Genomic DNA, 20,853 nt, shown 5'->3' on the forward strand with positions numbered 1-20,853 from the left:
ATATGACACTGTTCCAGCCCATGAGACATAAGCATCCAGAAACATTTTTGTCTTTTCTGATATAAAATGCATATGCACTTAGTGCCACACTTTTTTCTCCTTTCTTCCTAACTTGACTGCAAACACAGTGCCTGGAGTTGCGGCAACCGTCCTGTGACCACAAGAGAGAGGCCAAGAGAATTGAGGAGATACCAGCCCAAACCCTGACGTTGTCGAATGACAGACCCCAAGCCAGCAGCTGCCTACCCAGGGCCTTGTGAAGTGAGGAAAATAAGCACCTATTTATTCAAGTCATTCTTTACTCAAATGTTCTGCTAATTATACCTGAAAACATTCTTACATAATATGAAAAGAAATAGAGAAATTATAGAAGAAAAGTTCCCTGTGAAGAAAAACTTGTGCTTTCAAACTGAAAGGACTCACTGAGTACCATATTTAAAACTGATACTCTTTTATACACAGGGTATATAAATTGGCAAATTCCTGAATTCCACAGAGAAAAGAGAAAAAGCTACAATCTTCTGCAGAGAGAACAGGTTCCTTAAAAGAGTATCAAGCAAACATTAGATTCTTCATATTTAGCTCTTGAATCTAGACCACAGAAAAGCAACATCAATAGATGATTGAGAGGAAATAACCATAATCCATGATCAGCTTTAAATATGGTATTAAATATGGGGTATTTTCCATAGTCTCAAGGTCCCTCAGGAATTATTAGCTACGGCTTGGGCATTTCAAACAGAAAACAGGAAAACACTGGCTTTAAGAGTATTAAGAACAAACATCTTTATATCTACATCCACATTTAAAGAGAAAATGCTTTCCTTTATGCTTCAAACACTGTAAACAGATAAACTGCAAAAATAAAAACCTGGGGCAATATTCAAAATCATAAGATTAATAAAACTTACCTCTCATGTTGTTGTGAGGATTGGTTCCATTAATGTTTCCACTCAGTGAGGAAGGGGGTGGTGGTAGTGGGGGAAGGCAGACATTTGAAAAAGCAATAACAGCACAGAGTGATTAAGTGTCGAGGGGAGGAGCAGTTAGTTGCTTAGATCTGTCTGTTCCAGAAAGGCTTCCAGGAGGCAGCAATGTTAAAGAGAGGCCTGCCAGGGACTTCCCTGGTGGCACAGTGGATAAGACTCCGTGCTCCCAATGCAGGGGGCCCGGTTCGATCCCTGGTCAGGGAACTAGATCCCACATGCATGCCGCTACTGAGAGTTCACATGCCACAACTAAGGAGCTGGTGAGCCGCAACTAAGGAGCCCTGGAGCTGCAACTAAGGAGCCCGCCTGCCACAACTAAGACTCAGTGCAACCAAATAAATAAATTTTAAAAAAAGAAAAAGAGACCTGCCAGATTAAGTGGAAGCTGCCCAAGTGAAAGTGTGTGGAAGAGGGTCTCAGAACAAGGGAAGAGTAGTTTCCAAACTTGGCTGCAAACCGGAACCACCTGGGGATTTCTAAAAAGCACTGATGCCTGCCTCCCACCCCCATACCTCCTGCCTTAATTAGTCTGAGGTGTGACGTGGCATCAGGCGTTTTCAAAGCTCCCCAGGTGATTCTAACGTGCAGCAAAGTTTGGGAACCACAAGGCTTGAGGCAAGAGCCTGTGGCTCTCAGTAGACTGAACGGGGAATTGGAGGGGGGAGGACAAACAGTGGGAATGGAGAGAAGTGGATGGGTTAAGATTTAGGATGTAGAATGGATGGGAGTAGGTGATAGTGGGGAGAGAGCGAGGGCAGAAGTTGCTGATGGTGATGCCCCGGTTTCAGGCTTGGGGAACTGGGTGGGTGTGGTCAGTTTTCTGAGATGCAGAACACAGCGGGAGAAAGGGGTGTGTGTGGGAAGACCTGCTGATTAGAGATTATGCACACTTATTTCAAGGAGGTTTGGCTCAATAAACCTTAACCCTGGCCATGGTTATCGTTATCATCATCATCAATCATCATTTGAGACTGAGAGGCTGCTTGAAGCCCTTGTGTTCACAAGGATTAAAGCAATGATGTTGTCCTCTAGTGTCGCCATCTGTGTATTACAGGCACTCAGGCAGCAGTTGACACACGTGCGGGGGACGGAGCCAGGACCTTGGCCCAGGTAGGAACAGGGGGTGGAGGTGGAAGATCAGAGATGATCTCCCTTAGTGCTCAGGCCAGGATCTCCCAGTGGTCCCCATGCTCAGTCCAACTTGAATGAGGGTGTCCTTTGGATGAGCTGCTGTTTCTGCAAAGTGCTCATGTCATGGAGGGAGCCCTGAGGAAACGGCACTGCATGGGGAATTTGGAGTCTGGAGCTCCAGACACAGCTCTGTTAGTACTGGCTGTCTGACGTGGAGTGAGTGCCTTACCTGGGCATCAGTGTCCTTATGAGGACTAGGTGCCCCGGAGGGCTAAGACTGTATCTGTGCTGATGACCTCAACAGTGGCCAAGACTGACATTCTCTGCCCTCCAAGGAAGAGACAAGGGGCAGCTCCCCTGTCCTCCAGAAAAGCTTCCATGTGCCAATGAGGAGAAGAGAGCAAGTATCCAGGGAGGCTTCCAGGAGGAGGCAGCTTTCCATCCGGGCCCTAAAAGGATTCATACATAGTGTCTGTGGCAAGACACCCCACCCTTGGAACATTCAGGAGAAATTTGTCATCTCAGAGAAGCCCTGTGGTAGGAGAAGAATGTGTGTGGGCTCTGGAGTCAGATAGATCAGGCTTTGACTGTTGGCTCCCCCAACTGCATGACCTTGGGCAAGTTCTTTAACCCTTCTGAGCATATATTCCCATGTGTGAAATGGGGATATAATGAAATAACAACAGCAAACTCTTATTTAGCCCTATGCTCCAGGTACTGGCACAAAAACAGTCCTATGAGATAGGACAACTAGTCCCACTTGACAAATGAGGAAGATGAGGCATGAAGAGGTTATATAACTTGTTCAATCACCAGGTACATGGGCACGTGGTTGGTGCACAGTTACTGCTGTGACCACAGAGATGATAGCTGATGGATTGTACTGGAACAGGTGAGCTCATTGGCAGAGCTCAGTCTCCTGGGAAGGCCAGTGTCCAGAAGAGAATTTCAAGAGATAGAAAGTGACATTCTCCAGCAAGCATTAAGAACAATGCATGATTTGTGACCACATCATGATACCCCATGGTCCCTGGGACTTCCTGAATATGGTACCACGTGGGTAAGGAAAAGGCAAGGGCACTTAGAACTGGCTTCTTCCCACCAGCCCCAGTGAGTCCCACAGTGCCAAAACCCAGTTGGGTCCTGAAGAAGGAAGACACTTCCTCTCCCAGCTTCCCATGTAGCTAAGGGTGGTCATGTGACCTTGTTCTGGCCAATAAGATATAAGGGACATCTACTGGGAGGGTCCTGGGAAAGATTTCCCTCCCTGACAAAAGAGAAAGACCTGGAAGGGGAGTTCTTTTCCTTCCTGCTCCCTTCCTGGGATGGGAATGCTGTCACGTAAGGACATGATATTTGGAGCTGTTGCAGCCATCTTGAAGCCATGAGGTAAAGGCCAAGAAAACCTAAAATTCCCAAAGAGCTTTGAAACCATTGAGCTGTTTAGCATGGAATCACTGACCTCCAGACTTCTGGTCATGTGAGAAAAATAAGCCCCCATTTGTTTAAGTCACTGTTGCTTACAGCAAAAAGTATTCCTAATATTACACCCAAGCTGTTTCACTGTATTCATTCGCTTACTTAATCAGCAAATACCCTTGAGCATATACAATGTGCCCATCACAATGGAGGGAAGGGAAGATATGGCCATAATCAAGACAGACATGATTCCTGGCCTCATGAATTTCTTAGCTTGGCAGAGAAAACCCACTCTGAACAGATGTGATGGGTCAGGGTGTTAACAAGAAGGAAAACACAGAAATGCTACTGGAGTATAGAACAAAGACAGTTAACCTGAGTAAGCATCAAGGAAGTTCTTGAAGGATACTGTATTATGAAAGGTTAAGTGCTATAATAGAGCCCAACATGCAGTGCCTTAAATAAGAAAGAAGTTTGTTTTGTTTTCTTTTTCTTTTTCCTGTAACAGCCCTGGGCTCTGCCAGCCATAAGACAGGGCTGCCCTCTCCGGATTCAAGATGGCAGCTCCTGTTGTTACCATTTTCCAGCCAGTAGGAAGAGGGGAGTGGAAGAGTGAAAAGCAACCGGCTCCCTCTTTAAAGATGAGACCTTCAGAATGACCATCATTAAAAAGCCTACAAATAACAAATGCTAACAAATGGAGAGGCTATGAAGAAAAGGGAACCCTCCTACACTGTGGGAATGTAAGTTGGTGTGGCCACTGTGGAAAACAGTATGGGGGTTTCTCAGAAAACTAAAAGTAGAATTACCATATGATGCAGCAATCCCACTCCTGGGCATATATCCAGACAAAAGTATAATTCAAAAAGATACATGCACCCCTATGTTCATAGGAGCACTATGCACAATAGCCAAGACATGGAAACAAGCTAAATGTCCATCAACAGATGAATGTGGCTTCTCTGGTGGAGCAGTGGTTAAGAACCCGCCTGCCAATGCAGGGGACATGCGTTCGAGCCCTGATCTGGGAGGGTCCCACATGCCGCGGAGCAATTAAGCCCCTGCGCCACAACTACTGAGCCTGTGTTCTAGAGCCCACAAGCCACAGCTACTGAATCCCACGCACTTAGAGCCTGTGCTCCGCAACAAGGGAAGCCACCGCATTGAGAAGCCCGCGCACCACAACAAAGAGTATCCCCCACTCTCTGGAACTAGAGAAAGCCCGCGTGCAGCAACAAAGACCCAATGCAGCCAAAAGTAAATAAATAAATAAATAAATTTTTTTTAAATAGCAAAAAAACAAAAAAAACCCCAGATGAATGGATAAAGAAGATGCGGTACATATATACAATGGAATACTACTCAGCCATAAAGAAGAACGAAATAATGTCATTTGCAGCAGCATGGATGCTACTAGAGATTATCTTACTAAGTGAAGTCAGAAAGAGAAAGACAAATACCATATGATATCACTTATATGTGAAATCTAAAATATGACACAAATTAACCTATCTATGAAACAGAAACAGAATCAGGGACATACAGAATAGACTGGTGGGATGGATTGGGAGTTTTGAATTAGTAGATGCAAACTGGTATATATAGAATGCATAAACAACAAGGTTCCTACTGTACAGCACAGGGAACTATATTCAATATCCTGTGATAAACCATAATGTAAAAGAATATGAAAAAGAATGTATATATATGTATAACTGAGTCACTTTGCTGTACAGCAGTAATTAACACAACATTGTAATTCAACTATACTTTAATAAAAAATAAATTTTAAAAAAAACGAGACCTTGAAGTTGTCCGTATACACACATAAATCGCTTCTGCCCACATCCTATGGGCAAGATCTTAATCATGTGACCACACCTGGCTTGGAAGGGAGGCTTGGAAATGTAGTCCTTAGCTGGGCAGCTGGGTGACAGGTAACGTCTGGGGAGGTTCTATTGCTAAAAGAAACAAGGGGAAAGTGGTCCTGAGGGAGAGTGAGCAGTAACGCCTGGTAAAGGAATAGGGCTATTTTTCTCTTAACCCAGAGAGCAATGGGAAGTCATTGAAGGGTTTCCAGCAGGAAATGCATGGTCAGATTTGTGTTTTTAAAAGATCATGGTGTAAAAGAATATGAAAAAGAATGTATATATATGTATAACTGAGTCACTTTGCTGTACAGCAGTAATTAACACAACATTGTAATTCAACTATACTTTAATAAAAAATAAATTTTAAAAAAAACGAGACCTTGAAGTTGTCCGTATACACACATAAATCGCTTCTGCCCACATCCTATGGGCAAGATCTTAATCATGTGACCACACCTGGCTTGGAAGGGAGGCTTGGAAATGTAGTCCTTAGCTGGGCAGCTGGGTGACAGGTAACGTCTGGGGAGGTTCTATTGCTAAAAGAAACAAGGGGAAAGTGGTCCTGAGGGAGAGTGAGCAGTAACGCCTGGTAAAGGAATAGGGCTATTTTTCTCTTAACCCAGAGAGCAATGGGAAGTCATTGAAGGGTTTCCAGCAGGAAATGCATGGTCAGATTTGTGTTTTTAAAAGATCATGGTGGCAGAGGATGGAGTGGTGGGGGACAGATAATACAGGGGGTAGTGAGTTCTCTCTGCTATTCCAGGACCCGGCTCCCCAACTTGGCTGGGAGCTTCATGAAGGTAGAGACATGACATTTTCTCCTAACTCTGGGCTGATCATCAGACCACCTGCCCAGTCGAGAGACCCGCTGCAGGGTCCAGGACTCAGCCCTTTCAGTAGAAGCACTGACGCTTTGTCACCCCCCTTTCCTTACCTCATCCCCCCTTTCCTCACCACAGCACTTGCTGCTGCATTTGCCAGCACCTGGGGCAGACACCAAGTCCCCTCTGCCTGCAACACCCAGGCTGCCTCTGGGATGATCCCAGTCATGCAACCAGCAAGCGGGTGTTAGGGTGTCCCCTCCTAGGGCAAGCCACACCCAGTTCCTCCTCTGTCTGCCATAGATGGGCAGATTTTGCAGAAGCCTGATGTTGAGAAACGAACCCGTTTTGTGTTAAGAGCTTCTGAGCTCTGTGTACACCAGGACTACAGCAGATGTAAACATTCGCGGCCTCTCTTCTCCAGCTAGATAAACTTCAGGCTTTCAGGGGGAGGCACTGGCCCAGCACACTCACAGTGTTTAGAAAAGGTGTCAGCTGCAGCCCATGCTCTTGGCAGACGGCAACTCTCCCTCTCCCAGCTGAAGTCCCAGATTCTGGACCGCCGATGCTCAGGCTAGCGGGTGGAGGGCCCAGAGCCCATCTGCTAAAGGGGCCAGCCTGGGACCCTCTAGTCTGTGGACAAGGCGGGGGGCTATCTGTGAGGAATAAATCCTGGAATGCTGCGGAGACCCTAACATCCTCCAAAAGCTCTGCCCGACCTACATGGACATGTTCTTTTAGTTTAAGCTTTAGATTCTGTGAAAATAAGAATGCTACTCCCATCAGCCCTGACAGGGTGATGTTTTAAACTTTATTCATCATTTGTTATTCATTTATTCATCTGGCATTTATTGAGCACCTACTGTGTGCCATGTACCAGGCTTTATACTGTCCTGCCCACTCACAGTTCCCTAAAATCCCACCATTAGTGACAGGGCATTAGTTTAAGGCTTTCAGATATATACATTAGATATAGATAGATGATATATATATATATACAATTTATCATCCCTCACCCCTGAGTCATATTTTAAATTTTATTCATCATTTGCATTCAATCAACATTTATAGTGCACCTGATAAGCTGACTACTCTCCTAGACACCAGACATAAATAAGACACAATCCAGGCCCTGGGGAGCTCCCTGCCTGTGTGACAGGGAAGTAACCGGGAGGTGGCTTTGATGGACCTCAAGCAAGCAGAGGCAGACAGGCCAGTGCAGGACGAGGGAAGCCCTCAGGAAGCGGCCCCCCTCAAGGGCCAGAGGACCCAGGGCAAGCCTTCCCCTCTCGGGGGCTCCCCCTCTCTTCTCCAAATGAGGCACTAGATCAGGGCTCCTGAGTCTCTGAATTTCATAGACCAATAAAATATCAGAAACCTAATTGAGGGAACCACACAGCTCGCCAGAATGTTATTCCACTGAGTAAGAAATATTAGAGAAAAAGAAAAACCAGGAACACAGCTACCATCTGCCATCACCATTATTTCATGAAAGGAAGGACACTTTAACCCCAAAAGTAAGAAGGGCGTAGTCTCAGATTGAAGGCTGAGCCTTCAAACGGGATTCATTTACCGGAATAAAAAGCTCAGTGCATTGTCCCCATCATCCTTTTGCCCACAGCCCTGTGAACTTCGTGGTGACTAGATGACCCACAGCTGCATGTGACCCGCCGAAGCCAGGACCAAGGGCCCAAGGCCAGCCAGAGACACGGTCAGGAGACTTCCAAAGGCATCTCTGGGACACTGCTGGGGGGCACCCAGGCCACAGCGCTTCCCGGAGCCCCTTTTCTCTCCCTTCCCTCATCCCTGCAGCAGGGGTGAGGGAAGGGAGAGAAAAGGGGCTCCGGGAAGCGTTGGGCTAAATCTTAACTTAGATTTAAGATTTAATCTTTAAGTTAAGATTCAGCAGGGCTAAATCTTAACTTAGCTCCTTTTCTCTCCCTCCCTCATTCCTCCAAACTCCCTGAAACACAAATCACTTCCGACTCTTGTCTTCAGGATGCTCGCTTCAAGACCACAATAGCACAAACCATGAGGGTAACTCTAACAGGACATTCTAGCTCAGAGTGACTCAACCCGGGGCTGTCCAAGGCCGCTGTCTCACCATCACCACTCAACTTCCTCTTCCGCCCACACCTGCTTCTTTCCCCTCCCTTCCCCAGGGGTTGATCCCATGTGCTCCTTAATAAACATCCTGCACTCTAAAGTCTGAACCAGAGTCATCTCCCAAGGGTACCCAACCTGCGCCATCACCTCAGCCCATCCAGCCAGAACCCACGGGCAGCCTTCCTCCACTTCCTGGCGGAGGGAACTTCCCACATACATGCTCGAAGAGCAAACTGGAGTCTTGCCGTGTCCATAGGAGCTAAAGGAATTTAGAATGTTTTTCTGTTTTGACAAAGAGCAGCCTTCAAGGACATTGTTTAGCAATGAACTCAGCAGGCCAGCTCTGAGCGGCAAGGCTGATTGGTAAACCCTTTGTCAAGGGCGGGGCGGCCCCCACCCTCTCCTTCCACGGAGGCCACAAGCACATAGTTGGAAAGCCGCAAGAGCACATGATTGAAGGGAGAAATAAAACTCTTAGATTCCACAGCTCCAAAACATAATCCTCACATACACAGTGGAGGTGGTGGGACGCTGGGGGGGAGAAAGAAAGGGTGCTATTTGGGGCTTCTAGGGCAGGTGACACAGTCTTGGGTGTCCCAGCCCTGCACTGTGCTGGCACCTGAAACTCAACAAATTCTGGCTGCCTGGAGTAGGAGGCAGAACCGCAAACAGAGAAGACTGCCCTGCGGTTATGTCCTTATTTCTATACATTCTACCTCCAAAACCCTGGTCAGGAGAGCATGAGACAAACAAGCCCTAAAGTTGAGTGGCTACCGCTGCTACCAAAAGGCATCAAAGGCAGAGGCCCTTCAGCAAAGGGCAGACATGCAAACAGAGGCTGGTGGCCCGATCCACACGAGGAACAGGCCTCTGCACCACGGCCTGGCCAGGGCTGGAGCCAGTTGTGTCTGAAGCTGACTCTGGGCGAGAGGAGGCCCAGGGCCCCACGGTGCACATACCCACGGGAGGAGCAGGGGCCCCTGCAAGCAGCCCCTCCTCAAGTAACGGGGACGGCTTCCCAGGAGCCCAAGCACACACTTAGCACAGCAGCCCAGCAGGGCCACCAATGCTGGTGACTGAGAAGCCCTCTTCGGCTTTAATGAGGGACACGCCCTGCCCTTCTGAGCCTCACCGGCCTTGAGGATCCACACACCCACAGGTGTGCACAGGTGCACGAGTGTGTGTGTGCTTACACACGTCTGTCACACACACAATCACTCAGACACAGCATTGCAGCTTCAGGCAGCACCCGACACACATGCACACAGTCAATGACCAAGAGTAGAGTCTGTGGGCAGCCCCTCGGGGTTTTCTGGAGCTCACAGAAGAGGCAGCGAGCCCTGCCCTTGTCCTAAGACAGTGGTTCTCAAAGTGAGGTCCCTGGACCAGCAGCACCAGAATCACCTGAGAACGTGTTAGAAATGCTTTGCGTTCTGCCTCGGCCAGCAGAGCCCTGAGCTGTCTGGGGGCCTCCCACAGGGCTACAACTCCTTGTCATGTTTTTTTACCTGCCAGCTCCTGTGCTAAACAGACTTTACGTACGTTATCTCATTAGATCTCATCAGATCTGAAAGCCCCCCGGCTCCCCAGATGTGCCTGGCTTTGCACAGGAGTGCTCCCCTCGCTCCCCCATACTCATGCACCAAAGAGGATTAGTCTTCTACAGCATATCCGGCAGGGCACCAGGGCCTGGAAGGAGCCAAGGAGCTAGACTGTCGTCCCAGACCCAGAGGCAGCTATGGGAGCCTGTGCCATGGTGACCGACACCAACATCTCATCTGGCCTTGAGAGCAACACCACGGGCATCACAGCCTTCTCCATGCCTGGCTGGCATCTGGCATTGTGGGCAGCAGCCCACCTGGCCCTGGTGCTGGTGGCTGTGGTGGCCAATGCTGCGGTTATCTGGATCATCCTGGCCCATTGGAGGATGCGCACGGTCACCAACTACTTCATTGTCAACATGGCCCTGGCCGACCTCTGCATGGCCGCCTTCAACCTCATCTACGCCAGCCACAACATCTGGTACTCTGGCCGTGCCTTCTGCTACTTGCAGAACCTCTTCCCCATCACAGCCATGTTTGTCAGCATCTACTCCATGACCGCCGTCACCGCTGACAGGCAAGAGGGGGCAGCTGCGGGGCGTCGGCTCGCTTTTCTGGGTTCACACAGGGCTGGTAACTTGCCCACAGTCACACAGCAAGTTAAGGGTAGAACCCAGTGAATTAACTGCCTCCTAACCTGATCATGATCCTAAACTATGCATCTGGAAGACAGGGGACTGTGGAACCGAAGCAAGTAAGGTTAAGGTTAGACACAAGGAAGAACTTTGCACTAGATGGCTGTTCAAGGCTACAGGGGAAGACCAACGGTGTTTTAGGGACCTTCTGAAGTGTTCTTCTCTGGAGTTGATCTTTGTTTTACTGAAAGGAAATTGCTTATATTGTCATCCTATTCCTAGATATATTATATGAGGAGAAATTTTAACACTGCATGCAGTTACTATATAATTAAGATGGGGCCAATTACTTCCCTGATGCTGCTATCTGGGGCTGCAGACTGTGACGTTCTGACGGGGATGGGGTGGGGGCAGGAGGGGTGGAGGGGTGGAGGGTTGGAGGAGTGATCAGTCGGCAGATCTGAAAGTCCCCTAAGACTTTCTTTTCATTCACTCGGGTATTTGAGGCACTGTTTCAGGCACTGGGGAATAAACACCAGTGGGAAAAGAGCCCCGAAATCATGGTCTCATGGAACTTCCATTTTAAAGGCTGGGTGGAGGGTGGGTAGTACGGACTGTAGAGGGCAGGGTGGGGGCCAGGAGACCAGGCAGGAGGACACTGAATAATAACCCAGGTGAGGAAGGATGGTGGCTCAGGTCAGGATGGTAATAATGGTGACTTGTCCATTCATTTCTTCATTCATTCTTATGTTCAATGCCTACTATGTACAGATACTGTTCTGGGCATTGGGGGAAGAAACAGATAAAGATGCCTGCCCTGGGGGCTTCCCTGGTGGCGCAGTGGTTGAGAATCTGCCTGCCGATGCAGAGGATACGGGTTCGAGCCCTGGTCTGGGAAGATCCCACATGCCGCGGAGCAACTGGGCCCGTGAGCCACAGCTACCGAGCCTGCGCGTCTGGAGCCTGTGCTCCGCAACAAGAGAGGCCACGACAGTGAGAGGCCCGCGCAACATGATGAAGAGTGGCCCCCGCTTGCCGCAACTAGAGAAAGCCCTCGAACAGAGGCGAGGACCCAACACAGCCAAAAATAAATAAATTTTTAAAAAATAACAGTAGGAGTAAAATACACAATAAAAGTTATTTAAAAAAAAAGATGCCTGCCCTAGTGAGAATTTAAATAATAAACACAAGACTAAATAAATTATATGTTGTATTTTGAGGTCATGAGCACTATGGAAAAATATCAGGAAGGGGGAAGGGAATCCGAGGCACTAGGGTATGTGTGCTGGGGTAGGGCAGGTTGTAGTGTTAGACAGGGTGTCAGGATCAGCTTTATTGTGTGAGTGGGATTTGAGCTGCGTCCTATTGTTCTGGCCTGGTCTCAAGGTTCAGATTAATCCCAGGGAGGAAGGCCCGGGGGTCATCTAGGACCAAAGCCGTTTCGGCATATGTAGAGCAGTTCCTCCACTGCAGAAAGCTGGTGGGCAGCTGCTTTGGGCTTTGTCCAGGAGACCGTTGGGCTCTGTTAAGGTTTCTGAACAGAAGACAGGCTGTGTGGCTGGGAAACTCGGCAGGGCTGAGCTTCAGGACGAGGCCCCAGATGGACTGCCGGTGTGGCCACACTGCTCTCTTGTGGCCATCCGAGAGCACATCCGCACTCAGAGGGAGGCCATGTGGTGGAACGGGGTGGGGTGGGCTGCCGTTTAGGGCGCTAGTGTTCCACATGGCTGTGTGGGAGAGCACCAGCCCAGCTAGCTCTCTGTAGGTCGTCAGCCAGGGTGTGAGGAATGGGACTAGCGGATCTGGACTGATCTGATGGGAGGGCACCCTCTGCTCACAGGTACATGGCCATCGTCCACCCCTTCCAGCCATGGCTCTCGGCCCCCAGCATCAGAGCAGTAATTGCTGGCATCTGGCTGGTGGCCCTGGCCCTCGCCTTCCCCCAGTGCTTCTACTCCACCATCACCATGGATCGGGGTGCCACCAAGTGCGTGGTGGCCTGGCCCGAAGACAGCGGCGGCAAGATGCACCTTTTGTAAGGCCTGGGGGTGGGGGAGCATGGTGTGTGTGTGCGCGCATGCATGTGTGTGTGTGCACGCACATATGTGCACGTACACGTGTGCAGTGTGTATGCATGGGTGTGCACATGTGTCTGTGAGTGAACTGGGGATTATGTGAGTACAGTAACAACTAAAAGTAACACTTAGCACTTACTAAATGTCAGGTTTGGTCTAAGTACTTTACATATATGAACCCACTGGATTCTCCTAACAATATGGGTATGTATGTACTATTATTCCCATTTTTCAGATGAGGAAACGGAGGCACTAAAAAAAACCTAAGTAATGTGCCTAAGACCACACAGCTAGTAAGTGGTAAATCGAAGATTTAAATCCAGGCAGTCCTGGTTCAGAGCCCAATCTCCTCACCACTCTTACTTAAATAAGGGACATGTCAGGGTACCGAGACAGAAAGAAAGGGCAGGTGCCAGAGCCTGGGATGTTTTCAGGAGGAGCCTGGAGTGGACTTGAGCTGAGGCAGGCACCGGGGGCTGGGGGATGGGGGGAGAAAACAGAACTCAGGCGTGGTGCAGCTGCTATGTGACCCTGGGTAAGTCCTCTCCCTTTCTGGGAGTCAGTTTGCCCAGTTCTCACGGCGGGTGTGGCTTTGTCATCCCCAAGCACGGCGGGGGTTGGTAGTAGAGGATAAAGAATTGGTTGAGGTTCTGGAAACAGTAGTCGAGTTGGAGTCCTCCGCTGTCCCCTGCTAGCCGGGGGACCCTTTGTAGTCAGTTAACCTCTCTGACCCTTTGGCTCCTTCTCTCTTTAAGGGGATTAGTAAGAGAACCTTGCTCAGGGGTTGTTGTGAACACAGAAGAGAAAATGTACCTGACGCAACTTAGCACGGTGCCTGGCACAGAACCGGCGCCCAGTAGGTGTTAGTTGAAACGGGGAACAAACGAAAACAAACCTGGCAGATTTAGTCCAAGAAAAGCCCAACTGCCCCAAGCATGAGGATGTGCACGCTCTGAGCCCAGAGCCGCCAGATGACAGCGACAACTCAACTCCTTCCCCCGCCTCCTTTAACACTCCTCCCCCAACGCCCGTCCCTACCTGGTCTCCTCCCGTCCCGAGCACCAGCCAGAAGAGCGCCACGCTGCGGCCTTCGGGGAACGCGCCATTCCTCTGAGAAGCCTGTTCCTGGCAACTGCTGAGTTTCCCGGGAAACTGCTGCCCTGGGTCTCTGCCCTCATTCCGTAGCTCACGTTCTCAGGACTCACGGCTCCAAGGGCGGAGTCCACGTAGGGACCCGCCCCGCTTCTTGGCTTTGGGAAGGGGCGGAGAGCAGAGCGTTTCCTGACCGGCCACTGCGGAGCGGTGTTTCTCCACCTTAACGGTGAGCTTTTCTCTCTGAGGTGGGGACGAGTAAGAATTTAGGGTACCAACCACCACCTTTCTGGGGATGGTGATTTCCGACTCTGATTCAGGCAACAGGGGAAAACAGGAGGGCAGAGGTGGGCTAGGAAGCCTGTACTTTGGTGCTACTTCGAATTCTGAGAGGATTTGGGGGAAAGCCTGGTTTCTCGTGTGTGAGAATACATTATTTGTTCTTGGCTTGGGGAGCTTCTGAGATTTAGACTGGAGGCTCCATCCATACAGGCTCACATCCTGTGTGTGTAGGAATCTAGGAAAATGCACATACGCTCCCCAAATCAAAATACAAAAAAGGCAGTCCAGGCTATGAGATTCTGGCAGGCCCTAGAAGATGGTTCCCAAAGCTCCTTGGCTCTCCCTTCTGTGTGGGAACCTAGCCCAGAGTGAATTCCTATCCTGAACCGACCCAAGAAAGAATGAGGCAACAGAAAGGCCATCACTCATCCTTGGGAAGGATGGTAGAGATTAACTCCTTGTTTTACAAATGGGGAAACAGACTGAGGGAGAGATCTGAGTTGCCCAAGGTCATGCTTTAAATTAGAGGCTAGTCAAGAACCCAGTTCTTCTGACTCCACAGGGCTGACCCTCAGTGGAAGGGAAATCATTTGTGTGTTAAGTCCGTATAGAGCTGTTTCACAGGACACCGACTTCCTGTGCCTCTCTGAGCCTCATTTTCCCGCTCTGGATGCTGAGACAGGTGGCCCTGCATCAGCAAGGTCTATTTATCTCAGACACTCTGTGACCTCACAATGAAGGTAAGGTACAAGGGCCTGGCACCTGGCTGCTCCTCCGCCCTCACCTGCTCCACAGTAGGACAGATGATGATCAGGGAGTCTAGGAGCCCCCAAACCTTTTGTAATTAGCATGCTTGCCAAAGGAGCAAGCAAGCCGAATTCGAAACTCAGGCTTTAGGGAAGACATTTGCTGGAGCCACCTACTCCCCTCCCTCCAGGGGTCAGTACCTCTTGAAAGGGACCCAGCAAGCCTGGCACACGGGGAGGAAAGGAGGGGCTTGGGTACACCTCTCTTCTCCTAGAAAAAGGTCACATGACAGGGCCAGGGGTCTTGGGTCCATTCACCGGATGCTCCTGCTTGGGCCTTGTCAGAGAGAGGCTACAGCATCGCTCAGAAACCAGAATGGGCAGCATGCATCTTTCCAAAAGGAAATGAGAAGGCCTCAACACAGCCCCGGGTGTCCTCCACAGGGACTGGGTGAGCGCCATCAATGGTGTTCCAGGCCACTTGCTCACAGGTGGTGTGAAAGAGTATCTGCTGATGTGAGCCATGTTCCCAACCAAAGGCTCATGGTCAGGAAGAGATGCGCCACTAGCACATACGGTGTGTCCTGTCTCCACTGCCCCCTTCCCTGCTAGGGATGTTGGTGCAGGATAGAACCATATCAACTCTAGGAAATCTATCTAGACAGACAGTTGCAGATATAGAAGATATACATATACACATACATTACATGATTCTGGAAGAAATATTCCAAACCATTAACAGTGGTGGGGGTGAGATACATAATTTTACTTCCTCCCTTGTGCTTAACGGCATTTTAAATTTTAAACAAATGTATTACTTGGTTAACTTTTTCGTTCCTATTTATTTCCTTGTTTGGTAACTTGTCTGTCACTTAGAAGGACTCAGAGCTAACACAGTTGTCCCTTTTGTGGCAGGGGAAACTCTCATTGGGCACATGTGCTAGCCAGTCTGCCCTTCTTTTTTTTTTAACTCTTTTTTTTTTTTTTTTTTTTTCAAACCAAGGCCTTGGGAGGTGGCCCAGGGTAGCCCACCAGGGACAGCTCAGGGGCGTCAGCAAGGTCCTGGGGATTGAGTGCTGGCGGATGCTGGAGTCGCCCCCAGGTCGCCCCGTGCCCAGGCCCTTGACTCTCCTACCAAGTACCACCTCGCTGTGATCGCCCTCATTTACTTCCTGCCTCTCGTGGTGATGTTCGTCGCCTACAGTGTCATCGGTCTCACGCTCTGGAGACGCACTGTCCCAGAGTACGAGGTGCATGGCGCCAACTTGCGCCACCTGCAGGCCAAGAAGATGAACTCCGGGGGCGGGGCCGGAAGTTTGGCCCCGCCTCGGGATCAGCCATTCCGGGCACGTCCCCTAGAGGGCGCCGCGGAGGATAGACTCCACCTGTAACTTGCCCTTGTCCCAAGCCCCTGGCCAGAACATTCATTCCTTCTTCCCGGGCGGGCGGACTTGCTTTGGTCTTTGGGCTGTGGCAGACACAGATTGCAGGGAGAGGGAGACCTCGGAACCCGTAGCTGGCATGGTCTCCTCTAAGGATGGGGTTAGGAACGAGAGCTCATCCACGCTCCAGGGAGGGGAGCTGCTCTGCTCTAAGAGGGATCCAAGACGCCTTTTAGAGGAGGTGGCCACCGAGCTGGGCTTTGAGGAGTGAGGACTTCAAAGGAAAGACAGCAGTGTGGACAGAGAGACCAGCCTGAGCAAAAGCCCCGAGGTGGAAGGCCCAGGAGTGTCTGGGTAGCAGAAGCTCTAGGGGCCTGAGCCTGTGGAGGTAGACAGGGCCTGCTTACTGAGGGCTTCTCAGGCTGGCATGAGAGGTGCCTCGTGCTTCCCCTCGGGAAAAATGGGGCTTGGGGCTTCCAGGCTGAGGAGTGACCTGAGTCTTACCTGGATCAGTTTGTGAAAACCATGGTGCTGCTGGTGGTGACATTTGCCATCTGCTGGCTGCCCTACCACCTCTACTTCATCCTGGGCAGCTTCCAGGAGGACATCCACTGCCACAAGTTCATCCAGCAGGTCTACCTGGTGCTCTTCTGGCTGGCCATGAGCTCCACCATGTACAATCCCATCATTTATTGCTGCCTCAACCACAGGTGAGCCCTCACCCCAGCCCCTCTCCACAGCCTGGCTCCATCTGGACTCCCCTGCACAGCTTGAGCCTGTGCCCGTCCATCCCCGCCACCATGGGATTACCATCCTCCCAGGGAGCCCCCAGCACAATCCTCCCTTGGGTCCAGGCCTAGCTCGAGCCCCACCTCCTCCCCAAAGCTTTAGTCCATTGCCCAGGCCACAGCTCTCACGTCTGCCTGTTCCTGCTCTTTCTTCTGGAGGCTGCATCTGGGACAAGGAGAAGAAAGGAGGGAGGGACAGAGAGATGGAGGGAGGGGGAGAGAGGAAGAAGGACAGCCAGAGAGGACGGAAGGAAGGAGCCAGGTAAAGGAGGGAGGGACTGATGGTTTTAAGAGCTTCCTACACTGAGGAAGAACTGAGGACTGTCCCTGGGCGAGGAGAACAGCGCCAACCGCAGCAGAACGAAGCACTCAACCTGAGGCCCGGGGCCAAGACTAGAGGGGGAGCAGCTTGCTCCCTGGAAGATCACAGAAGGGGCTTTCAGGGCAGCTAGGAAGTGACCTTGGCAGAGACTGCCAGAAAGGAAGGAGCCAAGTTCTCACTTCCCCCCAACCCTTGTACTTCTAGAGAAGTGTAGTCCCAGAGAGGGGCTGGCATTTGCTCAGGGGCACTTGCACAGGTGAGGAGGTGCTGGGCCAGGCAGGAGCCCCAGCCCAGGAGTCCTGCTTGCAGAGCAAGTCGTTCAGCCTCAGAAAGCCTTGACGGTGGAGCCAGGTAAGAGATGAGAGGTGGACACTGAGTCCTGGCCTTAACGAAGCAATGATGTGGGTGAGGTTGGCCCTGGGCATCTTTTATCACCTCCCTGCCCACATGTCCAGGCCACTCATAATGCCAGTAGGATCTTTGTTGCTCAGACATCCCACCCGGGGCAGGCCAGAAGGAAGTAAGAGACTGTAATTTTTTTTTTTTTGACTGTTTAGTGGCTGCCAGTACCCTCCATTGTCTCCTGAGAGGCAAGTATATAATGAGAGGGAGGTGTTATCCCCATTTTACAGATGAGGAAACTGAGCCTCCAAAAGGAAGACTCTCCTAAACTCATACAGCAGGAATTCCATGTGTCTCCAAGGCCTATAATCTCATCCCCGCATCACACATTTCTCTTGCATGCAGTTGCAGGAGTGAGAACTTGGAGACAGGGACTGTCACATCAGGGAGGGGCTCCCAGCCTTCTGGGTCTGTGCATTGGTCACTCTCCCGCTACCCAAAGACACAGTCCCTGGGAGTCTGAACACCCCAGGGCTTTACAACTTCTGAATCATTCAGTATTTGATGACACTAGCTCTGAAGACTGGTGTTCCTGGGGGAATTTTCATTCTTCCGCAAAATGTTCACCAGTGGCTCTGTGTGCCCGGCACTGTTCCAGGCCCTTGGGATACTCCGGTGAACAAAAACAGTGATCCCTATCCTCGGGGAGCTGACCCTCTAGTGGGGAGGTGGACATAGACAATAAGCAGATGTAATGAGTAAATATACATTGTGTATTAGGTGATAAATCCTATAGAAGAAAGAAAAACTAGAGCTGGGTAAGAGAGGACAGGAAGTGCTGGGGGAAGTAATGGGCATAAGGGTTGCGACTTTACAGGATGGTCAGGGTAGGCTTTACTAAGGGGTCTTTTGAGCAAAGACTTGAGGATTGAGTGGGCCCTGTAGGTGTCTGGACAAGAATTCCAAGCAGAGGGAACAGCCAAGGCAAAGGCCCTGTGGTCAAGGTAAGGACTTGGGCTGGTTGTCTGACATGAGGAGCCCTGCAGTGTTCTGAGCGGGGGAAACACATGCTCTGATTCCCTTTTAAAAGAATCAGTCTCGCAGCTGTGTTGGAACTGGACCACAGAGGGGCAAGGTGGGGGAGGCAGGCAGATGGTTAGGCAGGTGCAATAATCCAGGTGAGAGATGGTGGGTTTAGACATGTGAGAAGCGGTCAGAGTCCGGAGATTGCTAAGGTAGAGCCAAGAGAATTTGATGGAGAGGGAGTCAAGGATGACCCCAGGTTCCTGGCCTGAACTAGTGGAAGGACAGAGTGGTCAGTTTTCAGGAACTGAGATGAGGACGACTGGGGGGTTGTGGGGGGAAGAGGATGGGGAGCTCGGGTTGGGACATGCTGAGTGTGGGCAGAGGCCATGAAGCTCCCATAATAAAGGCATTTCTTGGGCTGCACCACGGAACCTTCAGAGCTACAGGGGGAGGAACCAAAATCAGGCCTTCTCTTCTGAAACTCGGAACCCTGCGTCTCCTGGGAACAGACCGTATAGTTCTTTCCCTCCCTCAGCATCACACAGGGTTTCATCTGTTTCTGCCCCTGACAGACCAGTGCCCTCTTTCTGCCAGCTCTTTCTCATTTCTTCCAGTCACTCTCTGCTTCCTCTGATCTCCAATTTACAGGTGGACCCTCTTTGCTGCCTTGGGGAAAGTTGTTTATTTTTTAAGCAAATGTACTAAAACTTAGTAGTTCCATGTGTATATTTTCTTTCAAAGCTGTCCCCTTGGGGGAGCATCCGTATTCTACCCAACATTGCCAAAGCCCCAAGTTTTTAAGACTCCTCTTTGCATCCTCCTTTAGAAGCCAATTAACAAATCGAACAAGAAAATCTATTGTGTCTTTATGACTGTACTTGTTTTTTTTGTTGTTGTTTGTAATAACAAAGGGTCTCATTTGGCTCACTTCAGTCCTTGGACTTAGCTCCAGATTACTTCTGGTTGTTTCCAAAAACCAAATCCACTAAAGAACGTGTCTCCCCAGAGACCCTGAGCTCTTAGGAGCGAGGCAGCGACTTCCCTCTGGAGGAGAGATCGGCTCCTGCAGGTGGCAGCAGCCACAGGACAGTTCCCATAACTGTCGCCCTCACTCCGTTGCTCAAGATGACCCTCCATCCCCCAGGTTTCACTCTGGATTCCGGCTTGCTTACCGTTGCTGCCCATGGGTCACACCAACTGAGGAGGACAAGATTGAGCTGACTCACACCTCATCCCTTTCCACAAGGGTCAACAGGTGTCACACTAAAGAGACTTTGTTCATGGCTGGGGATGTGGCCCCCTCTGGGGCTGCCAATGGGCAGGCTGGAAGTCTGCAAGCTGAAGTGTCTACTGACCCCTGAACCCTTGTGCCTGGCTGCAGGGGGAGGCTTAGCACCCTGGAGAAGTAGCCAGTTGAGAGGACATCGGAATGTTTGGCCCATGCCTCACCCTTCAGTACATCAATGGAAAAACAAGCTGGGGCCAGGAACTCTGCAATGGGTGCTGACTCTCCCAGCCAGCCCTCTGACAGTGCTTCAGGGGATCCAATAAGTCAAAGAAGACAGTGTGAGCTAACACTTATCTAATCCAGGAGTTGCAAGCTCGAATGCCTCCCTGGGGCATACAACATGAGTAAACCGAATCCAGTATAAAAGAAAAACTGTAGATATAATGATAAAAGCTAAGTGACTTCCAGTGTTGGGGCAAAAGGAAGGGTGGGGACTGTGGCAAACTGGAGAGCACAGGAATCTAAAAGGGACAACAGCCGATCAGCTCTGGACAGATGCTGCCATGTGTCTGGGAGCCCATTGTTTCCAGATCCTCCAAACCTTTCAAGAGAAGCCAGAAATCCAAATTTGTGAAACTTCCAGGTTTGTTAAATTGAGCTCACGTTTTTTATAAATGTTGCATAAACCAAACAAAACACACTTGTCAGCAGCACCCAACCGTGACACTGACCTATTATTAGGCTAAAACACAAGGAAAGAAGCTTCTTGTTTTGCAAAGCCTCTAACCTGTGAGCCAATCCAGGGCTTCTCTGCCTTAGCATCTAAGAACCCAGATCCACCCTAGTGTAGATGGCGGTTAAAAGGAGCCTCACGGGGCTTCCCTGGTGGCGCAGTGGTTGCGCGTCCGCCTGCCGATGCAGGGGAACCGGGTTCGCGCCCCGGTCCGGGAGGATCCCACATGCAGCGGAGCGGCTGGGCCCGTGAGCCATGGCCGCTGAGCCTGCGCGTCCGGAGCCTGTGCTCCGCAACGGGAGAGGCCACAACAGAGGGAGGCCC

At 50.4% G+C, this 20,853-nt stretch overlaps 1 protein-coding gene across 1 annotated transcript; it reads left to right on the forward strand.

Moving 5' to 3' along the window:
- The first annotated feature begins 10,075 nt into the window (after nt 1-10,075).
- On the forward strand, nt 10,076-20,792 carry TACR2 (tachykinin receptor 2). The gene is given in 5 exon segments (XM_007121033.4): nt 10,076-10,455; nt 12,354-12,561; nt 15,848-15,998; nt 16,602-16,800; nt 19,713-20,792. Coding segments are annotated over 5 exon segments (1,155 nt in total). The 3' UTR covers nt 19,930-20,792.
- Nucleotides 20,793-20,853: the final 61 nt, after the last annotated feature.

Source organism: Physeter macrocephalus, chromosome 20, assembly GCF_002837175.3.
Source record: "Physeter macrocephalus isolate SW-GA chromosome 20, ASM283717v5, whole genome shotgun sequence".
NCBI classification, from domain to species: domain Eukaryota; kingdom Metazoa; phylum Chordata; class Mammalia; order Artiodactyla; family Physeteridae; genus Physeter; species Physeter macrocephalus.